The sequence below is a fragment of the Peromyscus leucopus genome, chromosome 7 (genome assembly GCF_004664715.2).
Source record: "Peromyscus leucopus breed LL Stock chromosome 7, UCI_PerLeu_2.1, whole genome shotgun sequence".
NCBI classification, from domain to species: domain Eukaryota; kingdom Metazoa; phylum Chordata; class Mammalia; order Rodentia; family Cricetidae; genus Peromyscus; species Peromyscus leucopus.
Genome location: NC_051069.1, coordinates 10,016,182 through 10,030,606, shown reverse-complemented (window position 1 = coordinate 10,030,606; position 14,425 = coordinate 10,016,182). Strand labels below are relative to the sequence as shown.

The following is a 14,425-nucleotide window of genomic DNA, read 5'->3' as shown; positions in this document are numbered from 1 at the left end:
GGTGCCTTGCAGGCAAAGCAGCCACCAGGTGTGGATGAGGGAAGGAGACTTCCAGACCCGTGTGAGGACCAAGTCATGTCCAGGGCTTAATGGCAGTTCTGGGAGCCACCCATATTCCAGTCTCGGGGGTGGGGGTTGGGTGGGGGAGGAGCAGCATAGAGAGATTCAGAGTCAGCGCTAATACAGGAAGGGGTGAGGAGCAGAAGAAGAGTTAGAGGAGCTTCCTGCCTGGGAAAGTCACTGAGAGGTCAAACTCCAAGGCTCCTGAGCAGCTCCAGCAGCCACCATCCCCAGTAGCCACCACCATCCCCAGCAGCCACCCCCGGGAGGTAGAATTGGCAGTGTGCTGGTCATTGGGTCCCTGCAGCCTATAATTATGGCATCATGTATCTGGTGAGGAAACAGGCAGAGGAGAGGAGGGATTCGGGTCCCAAGCTGAAGACAATGTCCTCAGTGTGTCCCCAGCTGCAGTGTGTCCCCAAGGCTGTGTATGAAGTCTCAGAGCCGGGCTCCTTTGGGTAGCCTCTTCTGGAGAAAGTGTGTGTGGTGTCTGGCTCCAGCAAGGGTCCCAAGACAGGCTCAGGCCAGGCCAGAGTCAGTCCCACCCAGGCCCCCTTTCCAGAATCTAGGCTCCCAGGGACACTGGCATTTTTCCTGGGGCTGCAGAGCCTCAGCCTCCAGCGGCAAGGACCTCCAGGAGAGTCTGTAATGGTTTCCTCACAGTCAACGTCAGGATGGTGGGGCATCACTGCTCTGAGAAGGCTGGAATCTGACCCTCGTGGCATTGGGCCCAGTCTCCATGGCAGCAGGGGATTTATTACCAGGCCTCCACCCAGCCTGGTGGACTTTCGACTCCAAGCCAGAGGAAAGAGAACCAAACACGGAACAAGGGGTGCCTGAAGATGGTGAGTGAGGGGCTTTTCCGGAAGTAGGTGAGAAGGCCCCTGCTGAAGCTTCCTCCTAATTGTTCTTTCTCTGCTGCAGGCCAAGTTCCTTTCCCAGGACCAAATTAATGGTAGGTTGGGTTTGCTCTTTAATTAGGAACTCCCCACAAATGTGTGTCTCATTAGGCAATTTGCTCTGCTGGGTTCTGTTGGTAGGAAGGAAGGCCTGATGGGTGGAGAGCTGGCCCATCCACAGGCGTGGGGCCAGGTGCTGTGGGGCGGCTGGCTATCTGGTTGGGGGTGACTCCGAAGATGGGTTTGCTGACCTCCTGGGGCTTATTATATGTCAATGTGACTTTAAAGCTGGGTCATAGACGAGAGATTGCTCCAGAGAGTGGGTCTGGGTGGGAAGCTGGTGATGGCTGGAGAGAGAACATTAACATAGTAGCTGAAGGCCCTAGACAAAGGGGTGGGGCTTGGTAGTCAGTGCAGATGGGGAACAGAGCCCAGGGCTACACCCTCAGCAGGATATTTCCTTCTCTTTCTTTATTTTTTCTTTTTGTTTTGTTTTTTTTTTTTGAGACAGGGTTCTCTGTGTAGCCTTGGCTACAACTGGAACTCACTCTGTAGACCAGGTCTGGCCTGGAATTCACAGAGATCCACCTGCCTCTGCCTCCCAAGTGCTGGAATTAAAGGAATGTGCCACCACCGCCCGGCTGGCAGGATATTTCTTCATGAGCCATAGTCTCTGTAAAACTAGGGCTTCAGCTGACACCGTCCGCCCAACTCAGTGTGAGCACCTTGTTCTTAAGTTTCCTGCAGAGGAGAGGTCTGTTTCCCCAAGACCAGAAAGGCAGAATTGGGTTACACAGGACTTGGCCAAGACCTGGCCAGGGGTCTGGTGGCTGAATACCTGGCAAAAATGGCCAGAGCCCAGCCTGGGACATTCAGGGGACAACCAGCTTCCCCTGGGGCTGTGCCCCTAAACCTACCCCAACAGAGGATGGAAAGAGCCCCACTATCGACTTGTCATTGTTGCTGAAATGACACCTGGTCAGTGAGATAAACTGCAGGTGCACAGAGTGCAGGAAGCTCTGATGCAGGACAGTGGCCAGAAGACCATAGGAGTGGCTTCTGGATACTCCAGCAAGGATCCTAGAGGTGTAAGTGCCCAGAGCTTGGTCTAGAAGAGGGGTGGCAGGGATGTGACCTAATAGGTCCAAGTGGGTACCTTCTCCTAGAATCCTTAACTCCCTATCCCCCAAACCAAGGCCAAGGCCAGAGGGGACAGATGAGGGGACTTTAAAGCACTGGGCCTAGCCCACATTTATGGGCTAGGAGCTGGCAAGATGACTCAGTAGTTCAGAATTTGTACTGCTTTTGCAGAGGACCCAAGTTTGGTTCCCAGAACACATATAAGGACTGCTCACAACCACCTCTAACTCCAGCTCCCAGGGCATCGGACACTTCTTGTCTCCACAGGCACCTACCTGGATGCATGCACACACATAATGAAAAATAAAGCCTTTAAAGGTAGACCTAAGCTAGAGGCCGCCTCCAGCCTCAGAAGTCGCCCCACCATGTAAGGATGGAAGACTCACTGTTCCTCTCTATGGCTTTTGAAACTACTAGAAAGGAAGAAAGCAGATTCTCTTTGTATCCCAGTGTCTGATACCAAGAAGGTGGCCCTTTAATATTTATCAATTGGATAGGGATGGGGGAGAAACGGGGCGGCTGGAGGCTGCTGCCTGGCCATTCACCTTGGAGCACTGGTTTTCTCATTGGAGAGAGGGACAATGATGCCACCTTATGGGGCTGCCGTGAGCTAGGGTCAAAGGAGAGAATAGCATCACGTGCTGGATACTGGGTGTGAGGATACTTCTTGGAATTTTATAAGCTGATATTAAAATCGGGTATTATTAAACAGGGAAGGTACAAACTATGTTCAGTCTGTGTGGAAAGCTAAGAAGACAACCTTGCTGCAATCAGGAGCATGAAAGACTAGAAGAAGTTCCAGTTTAGGAGCTGGAGATGTAACTCAGTTGGGAGAGCTTGTTTAGCATGCATGGGGTCCTGGGTTCAATCCCTAACACCACACAAGCTAGATATGATGGTGTTTCCCTGTAAACCAGCATTCAGGAGGCAAAGGTAGGAGGATCAGAAGTTCAAGGCTAACCTGGGCCACATGAGACTCAAGAAAGTAAGAGGTTTCAGTTTAATGAATATAATTTATATCATGGTGAGGAACAGTTTACTAGAGGACCATTATTGGATTTAATGGAAATACAATCTCAATTCACTGGGAAAAGAATTGCATTATTTTGTTAAATTGAAGCTTTGGGTTAACTCTGAATACAAGAGTGGGCAAAATTCACTTGTAATGTTGAGCTGGTTAGACAGAATTTATTCTATTTATTTATTTAGGTTTTTTTTTTTTTGAGACAGGGTTTCTATAGACCAGGCTGGCCTCAGACTTGGAGATCTGTCTGATTCTGCCGCCCAAGTGCTGGGATTAAAGGCATGTACCACTACCTCTAGGCTAGATAGAATTTATAAGGGAGAACATTGCATATTTTATTATGTGTGAATTGTGCACTGCACATCTTTAATACCTGTAAGGTACATGGTAAACGTATGAATGTGTTAGCACAGCTGTTAACCATTTCTACACACAGACCTTCTGTGGGAAGGGAGGAGGCCTGGAGAAGGTCCTTTTCTTATCTGGAGTATTTGCATATCTCTAAGGATTTTTAACCCAATACATTTACCTCAACTTATTCTTTACTTCAGCAAGTGTCCTTTTTCTGTACTAGCCCTGCCCTAGTTGTTAAAAATTCAGCAGTGAGCCAAAAGATAAAAACCCCCCATTCTTGGAGTCACAATCGAGGGGAGTGAAAGAAAGAATGGAAAGCAGTAAAAGATGGGTGGCTAGATTAAGAGGATGGAGATGTGTGTGCAGGGGATGTGTGTGTGTGTAGGGACAGACTGATAAGAGGGCTAGGTGGATGCCAGTGTCAGAGTCAGAATGTTGTTACAGCAGGATCCAGAGATGTTTGGTCTAGAAGAGAGGTGGTGGGGTGGGGAGCTGGAGGGATGGCTCAGTGGTTAAGAGCATCTGAGTTAGGTTCCCAGCATCCACACTGGGTGGCTCACACCCACCTGTAACTCCAGCTCCAGGGAATCTGGCTGTGTAGGTTTGAAGAGATGGGCTGGGTCTGGTGAGATGGTTCAGCGGTAAAGGCACTTACCGCCAAGCCTGACAATCAGTTCCACCCCCCCATCTCCACCCCACAAGATGAAAGAAGAGAACCGACTCCCTCACAAGATACCCTCTGGCCCCCCCACACAGACACTAAATAAATAAATAAAATGTATTAACATATTTAAGAGAAGAAAAGGTGGATCTGTTGAGACAGGAAGAGAAAACAGTTTGTTCAGAGGCTGGCCTCTGTTTAGTCCTTACCATAGGCCCCAGTTACCAACATGGGGGAATGCGATGTGCCTGTCTGGACAGCCAGCAAATCCCGGGCCCTCTCACAGGCTTCAGCTTCCTTCTTTGGAAAATAGAAGGGATTAGGGGGTTAGGGGAGCTCACCCCGCAGATCTCCATCTGCAGAGCTGCGGTCTTCCCCAAGCTCCCAGGTGGCTGGGCTTTGCCGGCAGGGGCTGCTGGGAAGAGCCCGGACAGCTCTGCCAGCTGTACACCTGCGGCAGGAGGAGGAGGAGGGGAGGAGGAGGAGGAGGAGGAGGAGGAGGCTGCACAGGGAAGGAAGGACTGCAGGGAGAGCTGGGGCAGCACTGCTCATGTTCTGGGCACACTCCGCGGCAGTTCCGTGGTCGGGCCTAGGACCTGCTAGAGGAGGACTTGAGAGTTCAGGAATTAGGGCCTGGGGCTGGACATGTGATAGGAAAGATCACATGCAGCTGTGACAGTAATAAACCCCTACCGAGGAGAGCATCATGGAACCGATGTCCACCACTTGCTTCTGGAGGCATCGGCAGGCAGAGGCAGGACAGTTGCATTAATTTTGCAAAGGTCCCTGTGAGTCTGGCAGCCCTGGAAACAGCTTCTGAGTGGCATCTTAAGAACGGAGAAGGAAAGGGGGCATCCTGGCCAGATAAACCACAGGATACCCTGTTAAGTTTGGATTTCAGATAAACACTCTTTTTGAATCTCGTACAGCCCATGTAAAATTTGATATATGCTTGGTATGTGCTTATACTAAAAATGAACTCAGTGGGGCCTGGAGAGACGGTCTTTCCAGAGGACCTGAGTCAGGTTCCCAGCACCTGTGTGGGGAGGCTTGCAATCACCTGTAACTCCAGCTCCAGGGCATCCAACCTTCTGGCCTCTCTGGCAGAATGCTACACACGTGGCATTCATTCACAGAGTCACACACATACAAATAAGTGAGAACCATATAAATATACCATCAACTATTCGTCTTTCTCAGAATTCTATTTAACTTGGTGGTCTTCTATTTTTATTACGTTTATTTATGTCCTGTGTGTGTGAGTGTACGTGTAGTGTGGATGTCAGGGGACAACTGGCAGGAGCTGCTTCTCGCCTTATACCACGAGAATTCTGTGGATCAAATTCAGGTCATCAGGCTTGGCAGCGAAGACTTTTACCGGCTGAGCCGCCTTGCTGGCCCTTTCTTTTATTCCGCTTTTGAGATGATATCTCATACAGCCTAGACTGAACTCTGACTACTGCACAGTGAGGGAGAACTTTGGACTCTTGATTCTCCTGCCTTCCCCTCCCAAGTGCTGGGATTACAGGCATGCGCCCTCACACTCCATTTTTATGGGGTTCTAGAAATGAGGGAGGGCAAAAGGGAAGAGACCTGGGAGGAGGGGGGAGCTCAATGTCATGGTGTCTGCACAAGTGCAAGGTCCCAGTTCATCCCCAGCATGTGGTGGTTGTGGTGGGGGTAGGGCAAAGGAGAAAGGAATGAGGAGAAGGAGAGGAGCATGGGTCATGGAGTGACCACCTCTACTGACTTCCTTGCCCAATCTGTACAGAGTACAAAGAATGCTTCTCCCTGTATGACAAGCAGCAAAGAGGGAAGATTAAGGCCACAGATCTTCTGGTGTCCATGAGGTGCCTGGGGGCCAGCCCCACGCCTGGGGAAGTGCAGCGGCACCTGCAGACTCATGGGATTGGTGAGTGGACCGTCCAAGTGGGCTTGTGAAGGGCCCAGCTGGGAGAAGCAGATGGTGGTGGTGGAGAAAGCTCAGAAGCCTGAGGTGCTGGTGGTAATGTGCCTCACCAGGACTGAACTGTAGAGGTAGCTGGCCATGTATACAGTGTTTCATTCCCAAGGGGACCCTGGTCTGATGTCCCACCAAGTCTGTCACAGTCCCCAGGAAAGCACACTAGCACTGGTCCCAGTGGCTTTTCCCCCCTTTGCTTTAATTTTGAGATAGGGTCTCATGTAGCCCAGGCTGATCTTGAACCCACCTTGTGCTAGCTCAGGGTGATACTGAGTTCCTGATCCTCCTGCCTCCACCTCCCGAATGCTGGGCTTACAGACGTGTGTTACCACACTCAGCTCCTATATTTATGGGAAAACAGCCTTTTGCAGAGAGTTTGGCATATGCTTAGTGGAATCAGCCCAGCTGTAACAAAGGCCCAGAAGTGCCGGCCTCAAGGACCTTCTCTGAGTCTGAAGAAGACTAGACAAGCAGCTAAGGATCTAATCTGAGGGATAAGGAATGAATCTATGCACACACACCGTGCTCTTTCAGTCCATGTCTTTAGTGTTCTAAGTAAACTTCTTTAAATCTACAGCTTCTTTTCAGCTTTTCACTCTTAGCTCCTCTCTTGCCTGATTATCCATACATTTCTAATCAGAGATTCCTTGCAATCCTGAGAAAAGTTTCAAGACCCTCAAGGTCATAGCACATTCCTAGAATAGACAGTAAGGAGCAGAGCCATTACCATGGTAGTGCAAGGTTTCAAGGTTTCAGGACCAAACAGGGAAGGCACAGTGCCCAGTGACAAACTTTGAGACACAGGTCTACTGTCAGCAGACTTGGCAAGTGAAAAACTGGCAGGCTTTTCTTAGGGTGTTTTGTGTTAGTAACCTAGTAAGACACCTGCGACTCTGACCTTATGGATAGCTGTAAAGTTTTAAACTTATGATCTATTTACAAAGGCCTTTAGTCTAGTTTGAACTTGCTCTGAGGTAAAAATAACCTAAAAGCGTGTAGTTTGTGTTAGACTGAGAGATTATTATTTTCTGTGTTAGTCTGAGCAAAAGGAACAAAGCAGGTTTTCAGTGTCTACAGTCTCATGGGACAATGGATCTGGCTATGAAGCATATCCTAGTATTTTTTTATATATCAAAATTATACAGCTAAATGAAAAGCCATCTTCCTGCCCACCCACATATATAAGTGCCCATATGACTGAGATGTAATTATGAGATTACATATATACATCGCATGAAGATGCATGGTAATGGGGAGATATCATAGTGTAATTGCACAAGAACTTTACAACAAGTAACAGCCAATTCAATCAAAAGGCAGTAACTCCAACATACCTTGTGTGATGGCTTAGTCCTCTACCAGAACCCTTGGTTCTGACAGGTTGACCTTTTGAACACTAGTCGTCTCCTGCTGTATACTTCCATGGCCTTTTGCTACCAGCAGCTCTCAATACAGCTGTTTAAGTCTCTGTGTTGTTATTGGGGAGCTGGAAATCCCACAAAAAAAAGATCGACTACATTTGAGAAAGCTTGCTACATTTGGTGCCCAACTGTAATAGTACTTTTCTTGTCAGGACCACCAGCTCGCAAATAACAACATATATTACTATTATTATTGTTATTATTTTTTAACTTTTTTATTTTATGTGCATTGGTGTGCATGTATCAGATCCCCTGACTGGAGTTACTAACAGTTGTGAGCTGCAATGTGGGTGCTGGGAATCGAAACTGTGTCTTCTGGAAGAACAACCAGTGCTCTTAACTGCTGAGCCATCTCTCCAGCCCCACAGAAATTTATTATTAATTATGAAAGCTTGGCCTTAGCCTAGGCTTTTTTCTAACTAGCTCTTATAATTTAATTAACAGCTTTCTATTAATCTATGTTCTGTCATATGACATTACCTCTCTTCCATCTTGCACCTCCTGTTTCCTCTCTGTGTCTGGCTGGTGACTCTGCCTTTCTTCCTCCCAGAGTTCTCTCACTGCCCTGAAGTCCTGCCTATACCTCCTGCCTAGTTACTGGCCATTCAGCTTTTTATTACACCAATCACAGCAATACATCTTCACAGTGTACAAATATCCCACAACATTTCCCTCTTTTTGTCTAAATAAAAAGGAAAGGCTTTAACTTTAATACAGTAAAACTATATATAATGAGAACAATTATCAGGTAACAATTACATTTACAATTTCCAGTCCATTTGTATTTGGAATTTTGGAGAAAATAATCTATTGTCTATGCTATCTTGATGAGTCAAAAGGTTTTTTTGTTTTGTTTTGTTGAGGCAGGGTTTCTCTGTGCAGCTTTGGAGCCTGTCCTGGAACTCTCTCTGTAGCCCAGGCTGGCCTTAAACTCACAGAGATCTGCCTGCTTCTGCCTCCTGAGTCCTGGGATTAAAGGCAAGCACCACCACTGCCAGGCTGAGTCCAAAGTTTTATACCTAAGCCATTTTCTATCATAACTTGTATTATCATCCTAAAAATATCTTTTAGACCTTAAAGCATTTTCTTAGATAAACAACTTAAGCTTTTATGTCTCTCAACTTGATAATTGTTCTTATTGTATATAGTTTTACTGTGTTAGAGTTAAAATCTTCCCTTTTATGTAGATAAAAAGGGGGAAATGTTGTGGGATATTTGTACACTGCTGTGAAGATGTATTGCTGTGACTGGTGTAATAAAAAACTGAATGAGCCGGGCGGTGGTGGCGCACGCCTGTAATCCCAGCAACTCGGGAGGCAGAGGCAGGCGGATCTCTGTGAGTTCGAGGCCAGCCTGGGCTACCAAGTGAGTCCCAGGAAAAGGCGCAAAGCTACACAGAGAAACACTGTCTCAAAAAACCAACCCCCCCCAAAAAAAAAACAATAAAAAACTGAATGGCCAACAGCTAGGCAGGAGAGAATAGGTGGGGCTTCCGGGCAGAGAGAAAGAGGAAGTCAGAGGTATGAATCAAAGTGCGTGGGAAATGCCAACGGGATGCAGAATAAGTAAGAATAGGAATAGGAGGAAAGGTAATTGAACTACATGATAGAACATAGATCAATAGAAAGATGTTAATTAAGTTGTAAGAGCTAGTTAGAAAAAAGCCTAGGCTAAGGTCAAGCTTCATAATCAGTAATAATCTCTGTGTTGTTATTTGCAGGTTGGCAGTCCCAATGAGAAAGTACTATTATATAGCTTCATCTGGTCCTATGCCATGATTCAATACTCTGAGTTTCTGTTGTCATCTTAGCAAGCAAGATTGGGGGAGAGATTAATAAGCATAGTGTCTTATGTTGCTTTGTTTTGTTTTTTTTTCTGTTGCTATAAAATACCCTGACCAAAGCAACTTAATGATGGAAGGGTTTATTTTAGCTCATGTGTCAGGTAAAGTCCATCATGGCTTGAAGCACCTGATCACATAGTAAGAAAAAGGTAGCAATGAATGTGTGCATGCTAGGACTCAGCCCACTTCTCCACTCTGATATAATTGGGAATGGTGCCATCTATAATGGACTTGTCTTTCACATCAACTAACAAAATCAGGATGGTCCCCACAGGTATGCCCACAAGCCTTTCAGTAAGGTCCTAGGTTCTGTCAAGTTGACATCAACACTATCACACACTGTTACTGAAGACTGTAGGCAGGGTGAGATGGAGACTTTCCATCCTGGGGTCAGGACAGCTCTGTCCCCCTTACCATGACCAGTGCCTTGAGAACTAGGTAGCCTTGGCGCTGGCTCTGACAGCCAGCCAGTTTCCTCCAGCTCACTGTGCTGTTTGGGGTTTCCAGACAAACATGGAGAGCTGGATTTCTCTACCTTCCTGACCATTATGCACACGCAAATCAAACAAGAAGACCCAAAGAAAGAAATCCTTTTGGCCATGCTGATGGCAGACAAGGAGAAGAAAGGTTACATCATGGCATCTGAGTTGCGGTCAAAACTCATGAAGCTGGGAGAGAAGCTCACTCACAAAGAAGGTAACAGCCTGGCCAACTTGACTCTGAACCGTCTGGGGGAGGGTTAGGGAATCTCAGGGAGGACAATGCTGTGTACACCACCCAAGGCCGTGCAGATGGCCAATTGATGAATGGCCCAGAAGCTTTTAAGCACAAGTCAAGCTGGCTGAGGGCTGAACTGGGGCTCCAGGCAGAACCAGAGGGGACAGGCAGAAGTGGGCCAGGGTAGAGGGTCTGCCCAGAGACCCCAGTTGGGGTCCTAGGAACGGTGGTGGCTATTTTCATGTGAACAGTTGGGGCGTCTGTCATTGGGGGTCTTGATGTGACTCACGATGGCCAGGGATGCAGCCAAAGACAGAATCCTGAGCTTACTCTAGACATTCTAAGTGTTTTGTTTTATTTAAAGAACTTTACTGTGTGGTTATCAAATATCAACTGTGTAGGTGATATTCTGTCATAATGTCAAAAGGCCATGACGGGGGCTGGGGAGATGGCTCCATAGGTAGTTTGCCCCACAAGTATGAGGACCTGAGTTTGGATCCTGGGGACCTGTGTAAAAAAGCTGGATGAGTGTGTGTGTGTGTGGCTGCCTGTAATCCCAGAACACACTCAGGAGGCAGAGACGGGATGCCAGGACAAGCTGGCTAGCTAGACTAGTCTGAACTGTGGGCTCCAGGTTCAAGGAGACTCTGCCTTAAACAAAGGTAGATAGCCATAGAGGAAGCTACCAGATGTCAACCTCAGGCTTCCACGGGCATGTTGCACACATGTGCCTCCACACAAATGAACAGGCATACCCATGTGCACACAAGCTCCACACATTAAAAGCTATGACACAGGACACACTGGCAGCACCAGTGGCCCTTCAGTTGATAGAAAGGGCCAACTGAGTGAGCAGCTCTTGAGTGGAGCTGAAGCAGAATGCAGGGTCCTTCATTCCCAGGGCCATCCTCTTACCACAGCTGGCTCTCATGTGGCCACTGATGGTGTTTCCAAATTGAGAGGCCATTGTGCTCCTGCCCCCAGCAGCCCTAGGAGCTGGGGGTATGAGAGCTTTTCAGAGAAAAACTTGCTAAAGAAACCTGCCCTGGCCACAGATCAGGAGATAGTCTTGCCTGTTACATTCCTTGCTTCAGAGCAGGATAAGGGCACGGGGATTCTGAGAAAGCTTTAGGTACATGCTTGGGCTATTTGCAATCTTTCCAGACTGACAGTACTGTTGGCAGCCCTGGTGCTGACACAGTTGTGGACCACGGCCTGGCCCTAATCTTCATCATTGATCTCCAAAGCCAGGCTTTTCAGGTTGGCTGGCCAGCTTGAGGGCTTAGCTTAGGCACAGTGGGTTGAAAAGGACCCAATACCCACAACTTTTGGTCTGATTGCAACTAACCAGTACAAAGGTTTCAGGTTGTGGTTTGAATTGAGTTTGAATCTGGGCCCCTCTTTTAGGGAGCCCTGGAATGTGACAGACATCCCTGGGGTCCTCTAAGAGCTAGCATTCTATGGACCAGCCTGCTCAGATTTTATCTGCACTCATGAAGGTCCTGACCAAAGCCTTTAGACACAGTGCCTGGCAGGTAGATTCATCTCCCAATTCCTCTCAGTTGGCAGCTTTTACTGCAGCTGTTTTTCATGTGAAGGGGAAAATGGCCTGCCCTTACCTCGGACTCCCATGACACTGCTGGTGGAGTGTCCTCTGAGGTGGTTAGTGATCTGTTTACAGTAACAGGTCCCTAGACTTCCCTCACGTGTTAACCAGCACAACACACTCAGAAGGAGCTGATGGAGACTAATCTCCCTCTTGGCTGCAGTGAAACACAAGATACCAAAAGTAGTAACTATTTCTTCTGGGGATTTGGGAGAAATGGTCTGTTCTTTTCGGGAGCATTTTTATCATGTGTAGCACCCTCACCAGCCATCACCCGCCTGTGGAGTGCTGCCTCCTTCTGGTCAGCACTGGGCTGTAGTGTGCTGCCCACTTCTGGTCTGTCACTGATGATGGAGCTGATCCTTGCTTGGCCTGTCCAACTGGCTGGAGGTTAGAAGCTTTCCCATGAAATACAGTGCATCTGTCTCCTCAGGCTCAGAGCACCTATGGGTTTGAAGAGAGAAAACTACATTCTGTCTATCATCTACCTATGTACTTATGTACATATCTATCTATCCATCATGTATGTATGTATGTATGTATGTATGTATGTATCTCTCTATCTGACATGATCTCACAATATAAATCAGGCTAGCCTTAAACCCAGAGATTCACATGTCTCTGCCTCCAGAGTTTTGTGATTAAAGGTGTACACCACGATATCTGGCTAAATTAGTATCTTTTTCAAGAGCAATGCTATTTTCAGAAAGATCTCATGTGGCAAGCATGGTGGCACAGGCCTTTAATCTGAGCACTTGAGGCAGAGGCAGGCTGAGCTCTGCTGAGTTCCAGCCTGCCAGCCTGGTCTGCACAGTAAGTTCTAGGTAGTGATACCCTCTCAAAACAACAAAACAAACAAAAACCTCGTAGAATTTCAGAGAATCCATGTGGGCATGGGTTAAATAAAATGGAAAAAAAAAAAAAAGATCTTGTGTATGTACCAGTGTGAGGGTATGTCATATATGCAGAGGTACCCCAGGAGGGCAGAAGAGGGCGTCAGATCCCTTGGGACTGGAGTTAAAGGCAGTTGTGAGCCACCTACGTGTCTACTGGGAATGAAATTAGGGTCCTCTCAAGAGCAGTTTTAACTGCTGAGCCATCTTTCCAGCCCCTGAACAATGAAGTTTGATGTTTTGAACTTCAGATGCAGTTGGATTTTTTTTGCATGTACATTGACAAGATGCATTTCAAATTAAGCTAGGGATCCAACTCCAAACCCAAGGTGCACATAAGCCAAGTGCTCTTGTCACCCAGCCTTCTGCAATGAGGTGATGATAACAGAGAGCTTGTCACTCTGTCTTCTGTTGGCAGGGGGCAGCGATGGGAGATGTGGGCTTATCTGGAGGAGAGGGGCAGGAGTGAGCTTGAATCAGTGTGGCTGTGTTTGGAGCTGGGGATGATGCCTGCGTGACTGGAAGGTTGCAAGGGTAGGCTGTAAGGTAAAACATCCCTGCTAAAGGTTTCTTGAAAGACAGACACAGCGGTCAAATGTTTCTTTAAAAGAGTTCCGTGCTGGCTGCCGAGTCTGCTGACCTGAGTTTGATCTCTGGAACCCACATGGTAGGAGAGAGCTGATTCCCACAAGTTGTCCTCAGACCTCCACACATGTGGCATGGACAATAACCCCCACCCTCAATAAAGAAATAAATGTTAAAATTAAAATCAAGTACAAGGCAGTCTCAGCGACCGAATCCTCACCAGTATACTCTGCTATATGCTGGGCCCTGTACAGAGTGGGAAAGTTGAACCAAGTGGTCTCTGGGGGCCTTGGAAGCAGGTTATCCTTCCTTTTTTGGTTTGTGGCCCAGTCCATGGGAAAAGTCCATCAGGTTCTCAGGGAAGACTTCTGGGAACCCCTAACCTCAGCAAACCCAGACTGAAACATTAATGTGATTTATTGCAGTGGACGATCTTTTCAAGGAAGCAGGCATCGAACCAAACGGCCAAGTGAAATATGACACATTTATCCAAAGGATCACCCTTCCTGTCCAAGACTACTGAGGGAGCTGAGATCCAGGGAGCGGAGTATGAGAGCTCCAGGGCCTGAAAACCCAAACTGATTCATTTTTTAAAAGGGAAATCTAAGATGGCAAACATGACAAGAAGACCACGCGGCACAACTGCTGCAGGGACTAAGTACCAATAAATGATGCCGCCATGGTATGACGCACCTGTAATGAGGTCTGTACTGAGTTTAGACTAACTAGTTAGTCTAGCTCCTTGCAGCATGGAAGGGCCTATGATTTGAAGTCAGGTCTGTGTGCCAGTGCTGGGTCTGCAGCTTCATTACCCTCACCTTGGGTAGACCATTGTGCTTCTCAAAGCCTTTGGATCTCAGAGGAAAAAGATCATGACTTGAAAATGATTGGCAACTTGGGAGCATGTGCAACCGGCATTTCCATGGTAGTGTTTCTCCAAATGAACAGTCTGCCAGAAGACCAGCCTGCTTTTGGGTACAAGAACCAACTTTGGCACTTCCAAGATAAGGCTAGGGTTGGCTGGGAACCGGGAATAAGCAAAGTACATGCACACGCATGCACATACAGACAGCAATGAGGACACACACACACACACACACACACACACACACACACACACACACACCAAGCACTGTGCACATAGACACAGAGCAACAAGCACAAAGCATGGGCACACAGACACCATTTCTTACAACTCTACAATCCCACCGACAAATCTCCATTTTCAGTTTACCAGCAGGATGCTCTTTCATAAACAG

General features: G+C 47.5%; 1 protein-coding gene across 3 annotated transcripts; it reads left to right on the top strand.

Moving 5' to 3' along the window:
• Positions 1 to 581: 581 nt before the first annotated feature.
• Positions 582 to 13,865, top strand: Calml4 (calmodulin like 4). Of its 3 annotated transcripts, XM_028867065.2 has the most exons (5): positions 828 to 905; positions 985 to 1,015; positions 5,910 to 6,050; positions 9,873 to 10,061; positions 13,592 to 13,865. In XM_028867065.2, exons 1-5 carry the CDS (start codon positions 903 to 905, stop codon positions 13,687 to 13,689), a joined length of 462 nt encoding a protein of 153 aa, XP_028722898.1. In that variant the 5' UTR covers positions 828 to 902; the 3' UTR covers positions 13,690 to 13,865. The 3 variants fall into 3 exon arrangements, with proteins under 3 accessions (XP_037063318.1, XP_028722898.1, XP_037063319.1); XM_037207423.1 differs by lacking the exon at positions 985 to 1,015 and having other exon boundaries at positions 582 to 905; XM_037207424.1 differs by lacking the exon at positions 5,910 to 6,050.
• The last annotated feature ends 560 nt before the right edge of the window (positions 13,866 to 14,425 follow it).

Excerpts from the sequence above, each read along its gene's own strand:
- Calml4 (XM_037207423.1), top strand. The coding sequence starts at position 800 with ATGGCAGCAGGGGATTTATTACCAGGCCTCCACCCAGCCTGGTGGACT. Across the intron at positions 906-5,909 it reads ACAAGGGGTGCCTGAAGATG|AGTACAAAGAATGCTTCTCC; the intron begins GTGAGTGAGGGG and ends CAATCTGTACAG. Across the intron at positions 6,051-9,872 it reads CCTGCAGACTCATGGGATTG|ACAAACATGGAGAGCTGGAT; the intron begins GTGAGTGGACCG and ends TGGGGTTTCCAG.